The sequence below is a fragment of the Cherax quadricarinatus genome, chromosome 95 (genome assembly GCF_038502225.1).
Source record: "Cherax quadricarinatus isolate ZL_2023a chromosome 95, ASM3850222v1, whole genome shotgun sequence".
In the NCBI taxonomy this organism is placed as follows: Eukaryota; Metazoa; Arthropoda; class Malacostraca; order Decapoda; family Parastacidae; genus Cherax; species Cherax quadricarinatus.
In genome coordinates, this window is record NC_091386.1 from 7,620,486 (window position 1) to 7,636,095 (window position 15,610).

Below are 15,610 nucleotides of genomic sequence, written 5' to 3' on the forward strand. Positions count from 1 at the left end.
ATGGTGAAACCAGCTTCTGCAGCTCGACCTCTGGCAGCATTATTAGCTGCATTCCGAACAGCAACAAATTAAGTCTCAAGGTTTCCAGTGTTACCGTCAAACACAGGAACAGTATCTAAGGGTTCACGTATGTAAGAATAAGATCTGGGATCGCCTGAAGACTGAGAACGATGAGCCATGAACGTCTGGATGTGGCACATTTGCATAATTAGTTACATCATCTGTAATGGTAATTGCATCTGCATCAGCAACACTGGATAAAAAAAGATAAGTCAGACATAGCTGGTTTGGTCAGGTTTGCCAGGAAACAAAACAAGTGATTCCTGACGCGAGACCCAACACACAAGAACAATGGAAAATCTCAATATTAAACAAAACAAAACTATGTAAAGAGACATGATATATGACACTTAAATTTACTAACACAACTAAATATATGTAGAAAAGTATCAGAATAACTAAAGAATAATATACTCTTAAACTGAAACAAATCTGGAGAGTAAGTTACAACGTCTTACAAAAATCAAATCAACAACTAAAATAGAAGAAATAAACAAAATTAAAAATGTAAATATATCTGTATATGCTAATGTGGTCACAAAGAACAAATGAAAGTTAATAATACTTCAGATAGGGAAATAATTAAGTTACTGCACAAACCTGAAAACTCCACAAAAAATGGAACTAATTCTTCAGTTAGTGGAAACTGAACGAAATAAAAAAATGCAAGAAAACAGTCTTGCAGAATTTAATTAAGTACTAAGGGGCATTTGTTGTCAAAAAAAAATTGATTTCTAGAGGTACAGTTATATTAAATTGTAATCAATAATAATATACAAAATGATAATATGGGAAACACATTATCACACTAAGAAAATATATTGTACACTAATAAATATGTGATACAAGCCACAGGGGGTGGAATTCTTTAGCTCAAGTACTTTCACATTTCTCAGTGCGTCTCAAGGGCATCAGAGACAAACAGGATATGACAAAAAAGTCATTCAGGTGTCATATCATCGGGATTCACATCAAGAAGGATTGTCGAGTGGACGAAGATTGGAAAACAGTGTGTATTGTGTTCGCAAATCTGTGTTAGTTTATGCACAGATTAGCGTCATTCCTGGTGATCCTTGGACTGTGTTCAGTGCTTCAGAACAGTGAGCCACGAGAGGGTGGCTACGGGCCCCGACTGGGGCTCTGAGCCTCACAGCTCTGCACCCAGTGTGGGCAGCTGTGAGGTCACAGGCAGCAGCTCTGCTGCTGGCTCTGTCCCCACACCTACAGTCACCATGACAGATCCGGGAGAGCGGCCTAAACGTTCCTTGGAATGCGGGGACGAGTTGGAGGACGACGTGGGGCAGGTGGGAGCCCCCACCAAGAAGGCCAAGGATGCAGTGGAGACTACTGTGCCTGCCAATCTGCCACTAGGTCCGTCGGCAGCCCCTACCCAAGAAGACTTGCACCCCCAGATGGCCATAGGGGTCGTGGAAGGAAGCCAGGAGGAAGTAGCTCCTCAAGTGGCAAGGATGGAGCCATCCCAGGTCCCTACACCAGTTGCGTTGGCCTCCACAGTGGACGGGGACTGGTTGACTCCACGTGGAAGGAGGAATTCCCGCTCAGCTCGGGCACAAGCAACCAGGGCCTTCAACAAATTCAAGGTTCCCAACTACGGGTTTGTAAGGTATCTGGAAGGTCTCCCCCACCTCAAGTTCCGCTGCGAGTTCACTCTCAGGAACGAGGTTCTGGTCATTCCTCGGGACGAAGACTCTTACGAGGAGTTGAAGGGGCTGGTTGTGACCCATCCCAGCATGGTGGAACTGCTTGCTTCGGAGAAGGTGTACAAGGGGGTGCTTTTACACGTCCCTGTGCCCCTCCCACTGGACCCCATTTTGGAAGTGCCCAATATTGTCAAGGCGGAGCGACTCACTGCAACGGTGAACAAGGTGCCCACCCGCCAGGTGCTGATCCACCACAAAGGTCCACTTCCCACGCACCTGGACCTTGGGGTCTGGGGAAGATTCAAGACCCGACCATACCTGTCAGGCCCAGTACAATGCTTCAACTGCCAGGGGTTCAATCATATTGCAGCCACCTGCCAGCGAGAGAAGAAGTGTGGTGTGTGCAGCAAGGCACACGACTCGAAGGACTGCATTGCAATCCTCAAACATCCACCTGGCGAAGCCCTTCGGCCAGCGCCCAAGTGTGCCAACTGCTCAAAGAGGCACCATGCCTGGAACCGGAGCTGTCCTGTGATGGTGCAGCACTGGCAGCAGGTTCGTCATCGGAACGACCCGACAGCCCCAATGCCACCCAGCCTTGGAACTGCCCAGCAACAGTCAGCATGGGCTCCAATCACGGTTCCCCGGATACCGCAGGAGGGCAATACCAGCGAGTTCCCAGCACTGGGCTCCCAGCGGGGGCATCAGAGGGCAGACACTGGTTTGCAGCAGCGCGGTCAACTGCGGCGTCAGATGGCAAGGTGGCCAAGAAGGCAGAATCATTGGGAAAAACAGCCACAGGCCAGGCACACTGCCCAGCAGGTCCCAGCTTGGCACCAACATTCCTTGCCATACGGCCAGCAGGCCTCTTCCCAAGGACAGGCCCCTCCTGTGACCGGCCAGCGACAGGCAGAGGTTCCCCGCCAGGGGACTTGGAAGCCCATGGCCACTCATGCCGGGCCCAGGGTGCACCCAGCTTATGCTGCTGCAGTGTCGACAGCCACCCAGACATACCCAGTGACCCAGCCCCGCCTCGACGGGTCGTCCAGCTCAATGCCTGCAGAGGTAATGATCGAATCCTTTCCGGATCGACTGAAGAAAACCATCGGGGTCATCTCAGCGCTCCTCTGTCGCCTGCTGCCGTCGGCAGAGGACAGGGGCGCCTGCAGGCAGCTCCTGTCATGGATGCTGGGCGTGGTCCTACTGGACAGGAAAGACTCAATGGAACTTCAAGCCATCATCCAGGAGTCCTTCCAGTCTGTGATGGAGGAGGCCCCGGAGTCGCCAACAACGGACGACGAGTCCCAGGCAGAGATGGAATCAGTGAGCCACCTCTGCGGCCCTTGAAGATCCTCCAGTGGAACATTTGTGGGCTGCAGCGGAAAATTCACTTAGTGATTGAAGCTGCAGTTCAGGATGAGGTTGATGTCTTCCTGTTTCAGGAAACACTCACCGATTTGTCACGTCAAATGCAGCCACGTATTCCGGGATTCTCTGCCTACCTTCAACGCCTGGAAGGGACTGGCAGGGGCACGGCGATCTACGTCAGGACCACTATCCCTCATTCAATCTCCACTGACCCCATCGACTGTGGGGAGGGCGTAGAGGTTCAGGCTGTCACCCTACACCTGGCGGATGGACCTCTCGTGGTTTACAATATTTACAGAAGCTCTCGGTACACCCTTGACATCTCAGAGGTGGCAGCACTCGCCCCACAGGAGGGTCTTGTTGTGGCTGGGGATGTCAATGCCCACCACCCAATACTTTCTTCTGTCTCTCCTACCAACGCAGCTGGGAGGCACCTTGCGGCTGTGCTGGAGGAGGTCCCTGAGATCGCCCTCCTCAATAATGGTGAGCCAACCCATCACTATGGTGGCCGCTTGGATGTCACACTCATCTCTAGGCGGTTTCTCTCGGGCGCGAGATGGGAGGTCCACCCCCGTCTCACCAGTGATCACTTTGCAGTGGTCACTACGCTGATGGTCCAGCGGTGCCCGCTCCCCACACCTACCCCCAGATGGAATCTAAAAAAGGCCGACTGGCAGTGCTTCCAGGAGGTCATTGAGCGTTGGTGGGCGGAGTCTCCCCTTCCAGAAGACCCAGATGAGGCGGCTCAAAGCTTGCAGGTGGCCTTCACATGTGCAGCTGAGGCAGCAATACCTAAGATTACAGGCGGAGGGTCATATAAACGTGACTGGTGGTTTTACAATGAGGACATCAGGGAACAGAACCACCGCATCAATGTTGTACGCAAGATGCACAGGCGTAATCCCACGGTTGAGTCCATGCGTCTGCTCAGGGAACTGGTGCGGCATGCACGCCATGTCTCACACAGGGTCCGGCAGGCTAAATGGTTCGAGTGGTGTGCCTCCTTCAGCTACTCCTCCACCTTATCTGAGATTTGGACCAAGTTACGATTGGCCACTGGGCAGCGTCGCAGTGTGGCTCGGTTGCACCCAGACCCCGCAACGGAGGCAGAGCGTCTGGTGGACATATTCACCTCCAGAGCGGCCATGGCTCAACTGCCTCAGGATCTCCAGGACCTCCAAGCCACCCTCCTTCCTAGAAGGGTGATGGTGATCCAAGCAGCATGCCAGGCTGGGGATGTCACGGATGAAGACTTCACCGACCAGGAGCTCCAGGCAGCCTTCACATCTCATCGAGATACTGCTCCGGGGCATGATGGTATCACCTATGGCATGATCACTCGGTCTGGCCATTCTGGACATTCAGCTGTCCTGGGAGTCATCAACCAGACTTGGCGAGCTGGCAAACTCCCTGTCGTATGGAAGGAGGCTGACATCATACCGATTCCTAAACCTGGGGATCCTGGCAGTGTGAGACCCATCTCCCTCACCAGTTGCATCTCGAAGGTGTCTGAAAGGATGGTGTTGGAGCGCCTGAGGTGGAAGCTTGGCCCTCCTCATAAACACCTCTATGGCTTCACCAGAGGAGTGGGCACTTTCGAAAGCCTTACCACTCTACTGACCGGCATTGGGTCGGACGCCCAAGCCCACATTGTTGTCTTTCTTGACCTCGAGAAAGCTTTTGAGCTAGCCAGTGCACCTGCCATCCTCTCACTCTTGGCCCGCAGGGGGATTAAAGGCAGGCTGCTTTCATGGCTTCGTTCCTATCTCCAGGACAGGCGGGCCCGGGTATGCTTCCAGGGGCATGCCTCTTCTCTCAAGACCCTGGACAACGGCACTCCACAGGGCGGGGTGCTTAGTCCCACCCTGTTCAATGTACTGATGCATCAGCTGGTGTGCCTGCCTTTCTCCAGAGGGACCATCCTCCTCAGCTATGCCGATGACCTGGCACTTGTCGTACCTAGGAAGCGCCGGCTTTTGCAGCGTGCCCAGGAGGACCTCGATCTGCTGGCTTCCACCTGCCGTCACTTGGGACTCAAGCTATCTGCGGCGAAATCCAAAGCCATGATCCTTCGCACCAAGGTGCCCAGTCAGAGGCTGCGGGTCCTGGGCATCGACCTGGAGTGGGTTCACAGTTATAGGTACCTTGGCATCTACATTGACAGGCACCTCACCTTCCAGAAACATGTGCGCCACATTAAAGAGAGGGCTCTGCAGAGGGTCAGGGCATTGAGTGCCATGGCCAACCCTAGGGTTGGGGCCAGCCTCGAGGTCATGAGGTTGTTCTACATCCAGGCAATACGTTCCCTCGTTGACTATGGGGCACTTGCTCTGGTTCACGCCAGACCCACAAACATCAAATCCCTCTGTGTCATCCAGAACACAGCTGTACGGGCCATGCTGGGGGCTCCTAGGTGGGCCAATGCAGTGGCTCTGAACCTTGAGGTGCAGCTACAGCCTCTTGAAGACAGGATCCAACTGGTAGCTGCCAGGAGGATTGCAAAGTATCTCCGACTCCCAGGGGCTGACAGACTGATGAGAGATTTACGGGTCCGCCAGGGACAGGTCATTCCACTGCATCCCGGCCGCCGATGGATGTGGTCGGTAGCAGATGCCACACAGAAGCTCTTGCCCATGACATTGCTCCAGGCGGGAGGCTGCGACAGACTGGCAGCGAACTACACGGTGCCACCCCCTTGGGCACCAGAGCTGTTTGCGGTGAGCTGGACAACCCTACCAGACAGCAAGAGGCATTGCACCCGGGACATTCTGCACCACCTTGCCTCGGCTAGCATTGTGGGTGCGGAAGGCCCAGGGTGTGTGCCATATTACACTGATGGCTCCAGAGACCCAGTGGCAGGCCGCACAGCTGCTGGGATGTTCCACAGCAATCTGACAGCAGGTTGGCGCCTCCCAGACCATTGCACCATCCTCCAGGCCGAACTCTTTGCCATCCAACAAGCTCTGCGGCATGCTCTTGCAGACCATCAGCATCCCCCCATCATCCACGTTGATTCCAAGGCAGCAATCCAAGCGCTTATGCACAGAGAGCCAAAGGACAACATACACTTAATCACATCCATCCGGGGTGACCTGCAGACTCTCATGGCCCAGGGTCGCAGGGCTACCATCAACTGGATCCCGAGCCATGTGGGTATCCCTGGCAATGATGCTGCAGATGAGGCTGCTAGGACTGCAACCCTCGAGGCACAGCCACATGCTGCGATCTCCATCAGCCTCAGCCAGATTGCGCTGTTGGCTGCTGGTGCGGCGAGGCGCCCATTCCCTGACCCTGGGGAGTCACGGAGCCTCTGTTGGTATGTCAGGGCGACCCACAGGGTGCCCCCTCCAAGTCTTCGGACACAGTCCAGGGAACTGAGGGTGCATATCCACCGCCTACGCTTAGGGTATCCCACCACTGCGTGGATTGTTGAACGGGCACGAGAGGAGCTCTGTGCCCATTGTGACCGAATGGTTCCGCAGCCCTTGGTGCACTACCTGTTAGACTGCCCGGCTACGATGCCCCTTCGCCGTGACACTTCCCAATGACCCCAGTAGGGCAGACCCGAGAGAATGAGGCAGCACATCTTGTGTACTTAGCTGTCAGGGACTTGGAAACCTTACTTCCAGTCCTTGCATGTCATCCGCCCCCCCGCTGAAGTTGCTGCAAGGGCCTGCTTTGGGCCTCCATTGCACTGCACACCAGCCACTGTTAGTGCACACTAACGTTTGGTACGTCATCTGGCCATAGGGCCGGTGAGGTACCCCCCCTTCCTGCTGAAGACCTGCCACACAGGTGCAAGTAACGATAAATGTCACTTCCCTACCCGGGGAGCCAATGCCGGGTCACCAAAATGGAAGAGACCTGGGCCGGGATTACCGGTGAATCAAATAGAATAGAATAGAATCAGTGCGTCTCATCAACACCATGCCCAGCCCTTCTAGGGTAGGGTAGGTGCCTGAGTCCGAGCCTTTAGCTCATAAGACTGTCATTCCCATTAGTCCCCTTGGGGCGGGGATGGCAGACCAGAGAGGCCTAGCTTGTGGCTAGGCCTGGGGACAGTTGGTCCCAAAGATGAGGAGGTACTTGTGCCTCCTCCCATGGGAGACTTAGGTCTCAGACACTCCCTAAAGAGGGAGCCAAGGCCGGGCCACCACTTGGAAAAGGCCCAGGCCGGGAGAATACCGGCTAATCTTTAATAATAATAATAATAATCAGTGCGTCATCAGTAACTGTGCAATGTTGCAAGGCTGCAACTGAAGGAATGAGGGGAAGTTTTCTCAGAGTAGCACAGTGTGGGTTTGTCACCTTCCACAGTCTCTCCCGCACTGCGCTACTCTGAGAAAGCTTCCCCTCATTCCTTCAGTTGCAGCCTTGCAACTTTGCATAGCTCCTGATGACGCACTGAGAAGTGTCAAAGTACTTGAACTAAAGAATTCCACCCCCTGTGGCTTGTCTTGCATAGTTAAGATCTCCTGTCTGTGACTGTATACACTAATGAGTATGTGACACAGCTGACACCAGGAGGCCTGGTCACAGATCGGGCCGCGGGGGCGTTGACCCCCCCAACTCTCTCCAGGTAATCTGAATATAATTTAAGAGTTAACTTACTTACAGTAAAAGATGTATAATGTAAACATATAAATGGAAAAAACTGGAATAAATCACTTGCTAAGAAACAAGGAACTCAAGTCTGGAAAACAAGGCAGATAAACACAAATATTAGCAATACAGTTTTCCACAAAAGGAACATTAAAGAAAGCAACACAAGGGTAAAATATCAGAGATCAACACAAGGAAATGCAACACAAGGAAATGCAACACAAGGAAATGCAACACAAGGAAATGCAACACAAGGAAATGCAACACAAGGAAATGCAACACAAGGAAATGCAACACAAGGAAATGCAACACAAGGAAATGCAACACAAGGAAATGCAACACAAGGAAATGCAACACAAGGAAATGCAACCCAAGGAAATGCAACACAAGGAAATGCAACCCAAGGAAATGCAACACAAGGAACTGCAACACAAGGAACTGCAACACAAGGAAATGCAATATGCAATAGTAATTTGAACAAAAGGATTAGACAAAATTAAGAGGATGCTATACTGAAATGGACATCAATGGATATCAATGGACATCAATGGACATCAATGCTCCTAAAGCTGGTGAATATTTATCAACTAAGTGAGTAGTTAGTGTATACTGGAGCATAATAAACAGTCACAACTAGAGTCAATCAAGAAATATAAATCATATATTTCTCTTTGGGAAATGGAACAGAATCCGTGTGGTGAGAGGCGACTAACATGCCCTCAGCAAGGTGCTAGTAACCCTGACTCACGAAATCGTAGTGACATGATTGCGAACAAACCATACCATGGGTGGGTCTTGAACCTCCGGTCAGAGAGTCGTAATTTAGTAATTTAGTCGCATTTAGTAATGCCAACTGGCATTACTAAATGCCGGAAGCAAGGTGCTAGTAGCCCCTTCTGCTGTAACATTACTAAATGCCGGGAGCAAGGTGCTAGTAGCCCCTTATGCTGTAACATTACTAAATGCCGGGAGCAAGGTGCTAGTAGCCCCTTATGCTGTAACATTACTAAATGCCGGGAGCAAGGGGCTAGTAGCCCTTTTGGTGTAACATTACTAAATGCCGGGAGCAAGGTGCTAGTAGCCCTTTTGGTGTAACATTACTAAATGCCGGGAGCAAGGGGCTAGTAGCCCCTTATGCTGTAACATTACTAAATGCCGGGAGCAAGGGGCTAGTAGCCCCTTCTGCTGTAACATTACTAAATGCCGGGAGCAAGGTGCTAGTAGCCCCTTATGCTGTAACATTACTAAATGCCGGGAGCAAGGGGCTAGTAGCCCCTTATGCTGTAACATTACTAAATGCCGGGAGCAAGGTGCTAGTAGCCCCTTCTGTTGTAACATTACTAAATGCCGGGAGCAAGGTGCTAGTAGCCCTTTTGGTGTAACATTACTAAATGCCGGGAGCAAGGGGCTAGTAGCCCTTTTGGTGTAACATTACTAAATGCCGGGAGCAAGGTGCTAGTAGCCCTTTTGGTGTAACATTACTAAATGCCGGGAGCAAGGGGCTAGTAGCCCCTTCTGCTGTAACATTACTAAATGCCGGGAGCAAGGTGCTAGTAGCCTTTTTGCTGTAACATTACTAAATGCCGGGAGCAAGGGGCTAGTAGCCCTTTTGCTGTAACATTGCTAAATGCCGGGAGCAAGGTGCTAGTAGCCCCTTCCGCTGCAACATTACTAAATGCCGGGAGCAAGGGGCTAGTAGCCTCTTATGCTGTAACATTACTAAATGCCGGGAGCAAGGGGCTAGTAGCCTCTTATGCTGTAACATTACTAAATGCCGGGAGCAAGGGGCTAGTAGCCTCTTATGCTGTAACATTACTAAATGCCGGGAGCAAGGGACTAGTAGCCCTTTTGGTGTAACATTACTAAATGCCGGGAGCAAGGGGCTAGTAGCCCCTTCTGTTGCAACATTACTAAATGCCGGGAGCAAGGTGCTAGTAGCCCTTTCCGCTGCAACATTACTAAATGCCGGGAGCAAGGGGCTAGTAGCCCCTTCCGCTGTAACATTACTAAATGCCGGGAGCAAGGGACTAGTAGTGAGTGGCACCAGTGACCATCGATTTATTCCTCAGCCACAACAATGACGACAATTATCAGTACAATATTTATATGAAATAGATGATAATTATCTCTGGAAGTTCCCGGTGTGCTCGGCTTTGGAATCGAACACTCAACATCTCTTGTTGATCCACCTGATCTGCGTCTACAAGTAGCCCCCACCCACGTGTGTTCACATCTATAACTTCTGCATCACTCCACTTCTTTCACTCGTTCCACTATATAAGGCTTCGTTCTCAAACTTGATGAAGTCCCAGGTGGGCGAAACGTCTCTCAATAAAGATACACAGTGTTGTGCCTGTGCGTTATGCATTAACTTGTTGGTATGATAGCCCTCTGATCTAAGGGTATCTCTGAGTTAGAGTCAATGTAAGATTCTCCATCAAACGAGGCCTGGTCTCAGACCGGGCCGCGGGGGCGTTGATCCCCAAAACTCTCTCCAGGTAAACTCCAGGTAAACTAGTTAATTTAGAAAGAGTGCTCATTTTGTGGACAGTAGCAGATTGGCCACTTTCTGTTTGTCCTTTCTCCACGTTGCTGTGAAGACCTATAACAGTGTTACTTTTGGTATCCTGTCCCCTACAGTGGAGTGGTCTTTAATATGGTAATATCCTCCTAGTGTTTTTTGTTTAAGGCTCTAGTACAAGGGAGCAGCAATAGCCTAGTTGACCCACAGTCTGGGGCCACGATACGGAAGTAGGAAGACTCTCGAAACCGGTCACAGGAACATTTATCACTAACGGCTGTCTTCGTTAATAACCCAGTTCTCAGGAGCCTTCAGTTTAACGAAAGGCTTTTGGATCAAATCTGCTTACTTCTCGTTTTCCAGGCGCTGTATGATACCAGTTATAGCAACGCATGATCCAGTTTGTGATTTCTGGAAGCGAGGTTCAGGTATCCTTATTGGTGATCACAGTTGAGGGTTACTACTGGATGTATCTTAGCTTGCTACACTGAGATGTATGCTTTCCTGTGTCACTGTATATAACATACCCATCTGGCTCATATGTTCTGAATGGACCATGGACCATGGACCACGTCTTCACTGTTGTTAGTTCATTCGTTAGGGTAAAGGTCATGACAAGGGTGTTCATCAACAAGTGACTCTTTCAGGTGTTGACTTTAAGACGTGGACGCAACAAAAGAATGTCTCAAGGCACAGTCCTTAAGTAATAGTCATATATCGTGTTAGTTGCGACAGCCTCTGTCGTACTGATTGGTGACAGACCGAGTGATCTGAGCGCCCTTACTCTTAGAGAATTGTATTAGCCTGTTGTGTATCCTAGTCAGAGAGAACTTTCGGAGGTTTGGAATAAGGCATTCGCTGTCTTCTTGGTCCTCAATGAAGATTCTGTTCAGACACCGGGATACTGAAGTTGATTAAGGAGGCTAGCATCCTTCGGTACATAATTTATTTTGTATTTTAGTGGAATATAATACCGATAAGATGATAAATTAAACACCTTTGGCTCTTTCACTACATTACATGAGCATCAGATGAAGAAATTGTAAATGTATATACACAACTGTTGTCCAGAGGGCTGAGGAAGGGTTGTTGAGGTGGTTCGGACATGTAGAGAGAATGGAACGAAACAGAATGACTTCAAGAGTGTATCAGTCTGTAGTGGAAGGAAGGCGGGGTAGGGGTCGGCCTAGGAAAGGTTGGAGGGAGGGGGTAAAGGAGGTTTTGTGTGCGAGGGGCTTGGACTTCCAGCAGGCATGCGTGAGCGTGTTTGATAGGAGTGAATGGAGACAAATGGTTTTTAATACTTGACGTGCTGTTGGAGTGTGAGCAAAGTAACATTTATGAAGGGGTTCAGGGAAACCGGTAGGCCGGACTTGAGTCCTGGAGATGGGAAGTACAGTGCCTGCACTCTGAAGGAGGGGTGTTAATGTTGCAGTTTAAAAACTGTAGTGTAAAGCACCCTTCTGGCAAGACAGTGATGGAGTGAATGATGGTGAAAGTTTTTCTTTTTCGGGACACCCTGCCTTGGTGGGAATCGGCCAGTGTGATAATAATAAAAAAACAGTCAATAGAGAAAAGGTAGAAGCAGGTGATAAACACGTCAGTCAAGACCTCAGTCTTCATCACCAGCTCCTGGGCTGAGGGACTGATAACCTCTTATACTGTCTGCCACTGGTTGGCGAAACATGTGTCTACTGTATCATAATTTATTTGATTTTGTAGCAAGTGAGAGAAACTCAATATTTTTAGGCATTTGTTACAGTGTATAATCAGTGTTTCGACGATCAATTAATTGCCGTCATCAGGATTTGTTTTATAAGGTTGTTTGATTCATCCCAGCGGTAAGGAATAGTAACTGAGTTGATGATTGTGTTTGATGAATAGAGAACCGAAATACCGTGACTTTTGGTCCAAGTCGGACCGAAACGTCGTCATAGGGTTCAGTCTCCTAATTGCGGGTTATTAGTGTAGAAATATATTTAGCTGGATGAATTTTAGTGTAGGCAGGTGGTCTAGTGGTTAACGCACTGGCCTGGAGTTTTACCATTCGCTTGCCATGGGTTCAATCCTCACCCGTTCCGCTATAGGTTCGAATCTCTGACTTCCTACAAGGAAGCCATGGCTATAATGTCTTATAACTTGACATGTTTTGTTTACTAATCTCCCTCCCCCCTCCCTTCCTGGCAGGAAACGTGTGGGTGTACCAGGCATGGGCCCAATCTCCCGACTACGCTCACGACTGGTTTGAAAACGGCTGCAACAAGAGCCTATTTAACGTAGCGTTCATCGGCATTATCGTTCTCGATGCGCTCTTCGCCATCTCTGTCATCGTCGGCTGCGTCGCCTTCGTTCTCCGAGGCTGCAAGTCTAAATAGACGAAGAGAAGGAGGAACAGTTTGGGTGAAGTGAGAGAACACGTTGTACAAGAAGCCTTTTAACACAAATTGAAGAATTAGTCACATGTACGACAATTCGGTATTTTTTATTACGTAGACGTTTTGCTAACTAGTGACTCTGTTAATACAGTCCATCAATCTTGATAAAGATCGACTCCAGGCTGCGGGACTGATTACTTTGAAGTCCTCCTCATCTTGCACCGTTCTTTTCAGTATTGGACTGAAGAAGCCACTAGCTAGCGAAACGTTTTCAGAATAAAGAAACCTTGTCTGTTGTTTATATCATTAATATAAATAGAGCCTTTATTGGGACCACGGACGTTCTTAACTGTATATAAGAACATAAGAATGGAGGAACTCTGCAGAAGGCCTACTGGCCCATACAAGGCAGGTACTTATCAGAACGACCTCTACCAAAAGCTACCCAAGAATTTACTCTCGTACCCAATGACACAAATCAAACCCAGCCCCTCCCACTCATATATTTGCCCAATCCCCTTTTAGAGCTACCCAAGATCCTAGTCTCGATCACCCTACTCGGAAGATAATTCCACGCATCCACAACCCTGTTCGAAAACCAGTACTTACCTATGTCCTTTCTAAATCTAAGTTTATCCAACTTATATCCATTATTTCTGGTTCTTACCTGGTTCGACATCTTCAGTACTTTACTAATATCACCTTTGTTTATGCCCATCATCCACTTATACACTTCAGTGATATCTCCCCTCATTCTACGTCTCTGAAAGAGCCACTCATGGCTATACTTTACCTAAGAATCTTTATCTAAGTGTCTTCAACCATAACTTTTGACATGTGTGAAGCTTTGACAATGCTCAGTTAGGACCCACATGAAGACAGAGACTCAGACGATTAATTGGACTGTATATTTCGATCCCCTTCTGGGATCCTCCAGAAGGGGATCAAAATATACAAATCAATTAAGTTCCTGAGTTATTCATTATGTGGATTATTATTCAGCAATAACAAGTGTTCATTATATTTCAGTTATCGATGCCTTGATATATATAAACCTTGATAAGGCATAACACAGGGCAAAAAGTTGCCTCAATAAAGGCTCATTCTGCAATGTATTTCTTCTTTACCTTTGTGGATAGTATGCCATTTTGACCCAGGTTGGGCATAGTAGGACTATCAGGACCCCAATGAAAATAAGTCACTTTATCTAATATTTTTGGGGTAATTTACTCTGTGTATGATAAATGAACCTATGTACACCTGTGCTTCAATAAACTGACTTAATAATGGTTGTCTACCAAGGTTCAACCTCCAGCCAGAAGCTCACAGGAAGCCTTAGGAAGAGCTGTTGGAGTGATATTCAGTTTAGCGGAGATCTTAAATGATTATACTGTGTATTGATGTCATTATTATACACTCAGAGACACGATAGGAAATGTAAATAGGCGTAGCATAGAAGATGGCCGCTTTTGGAACAGTGTATTCAAACAGCTCTAGGGTATAACCTTGTAATTTTTCCCTGGAAGTTATATAATTATTTCTCTAGGGTTATGGGTCCCCTCATGTGCCCTACTGGTGGGCACTGCCTCCCATGTATATGCCTAAAGTTTCCTTTTAGGCAATGAAACCTTGGTATACGACCTTAATTCATTCCAGGAGGTTGTTCGAGTGCCGTTCCGTTTGAGTATCGAACAAGTTCTGCCCAACCATTTTTCTGATTGGTTGGTTGTTATCACTAGTTATTTTAGGCCCCATGATGACTTATTTATACAAATAATACTAAAAAAAAAACGCACCATAAAATGCGAACACGAAATAGTTTACAGGGAAGTTCTGGCAGGTCGTTTTTGTTAGGTCGAGTACTGAGCTCTGCTCGAGTAGTGAGCTGGTCGTATACCGAGGTTCCACTTTATATATATATATATATGTGGACCCCCGCATAACGATTACCTCCGAATGTGACCACTTATGTAAGTGTATTTATGTAAGTGCGTTTGTACGTGTATGTTTGGGGGTCTGAAATGGACTAATCTACTTCACAATATTTCTTATGGGAACAAATTCAGTCAGTACTGGCACTTGAACATACTTCTGGAGTGAAAAAATATCGTTAACCGGGGGTCCACTGTATATATATATATATATATATATATATATATATATATATATATATATATATATATATATATATATATATATATATATATATATATATATATATATATGGTTTTCTTTGGAATATCCAACATTACATTAGTTATATACGGGTTGGAATGTCATCCAAATTAACTACAAATCCTTGAATATACACATCCAGAAATGCCTTAATCTCTGGGGGTATATATCTAAAATTTATATATTTTCATGAATCATCAGTTTGAGCTGAATTATGTGCAACATTACTTGCAAATGTATTGCAAAAAAATATTGTTAAAACAGATGAGCTGCTGTTTTTGTTGGCCCGGGAATAATTGATTAAAGAAACTGTTGTTGATGTCGTCCGGTAAATCCTGTTTTTGTTAGCATAATTACACAGATTTTCTCTCAGTAAGACTGTATTTGTTTACTTTATCTTGTTGTATTTGTTTGTTAAGATAACAAGAGTTTTTTTCTTATTTAGCCGCTTGGTTTTTCTCAATGTTTTTCTTATTAAAAAATATTTGTTTTTAGATATTCTGTTGTTTAATGTTGTTTTAACAGGTAAGTTTTATTTGCTAATAAAGACATATATAACTTAAGTTTAGTAACTAGCTTGATGCTGGTTGAACTTATTAGTAACCTGATGCTGGTTGAACTTATTAGTAACCTGATGCTGGTTGAACTTATAAGTAACCTGATGCTGGTTGAACTTATTAGTAACCTGATGCTGGTTGAACTTATTAGTAACCTGATGCTGGTTGAACTTATAAGTAGCCTGATGCTGGTTGAACTTATAAGTAACCTGATGCTGGTTGAACTTATTAGTAACCTGATGCTGGTTGAACTTATTAGTAACCTGATGCTGGTTGAACTTATAAGTAACC

At 47.4% G+C, this 15,610-nt stretch overlaps 1 protein-coding gene across 2 annotated transcripts in view; it reads left to right on the forward strand.

The window, feature by feature from the left end:
* Positions 1-15,325, forward strand: part of LOC138855453 (transmembrane protein 272-like) — a gene marked incomplete at its 5' end in the record, with an annotated part of 77,756 nt that extends 62,431 nt beyond the window's left edge. For both annotated transcript variants that reach the window (XM_070104923.1, XM_070104924.1), the window contains 1 exon segment: positions 12,400-15,325. In XM_070104923.1, coding sequence (XP_069961024.1) covers positions 12,400-12,587 — 188 coding nt within the window.
* Between the last annotated feature and the right edge of the window lie 285 nt (positions 15,326-15,610).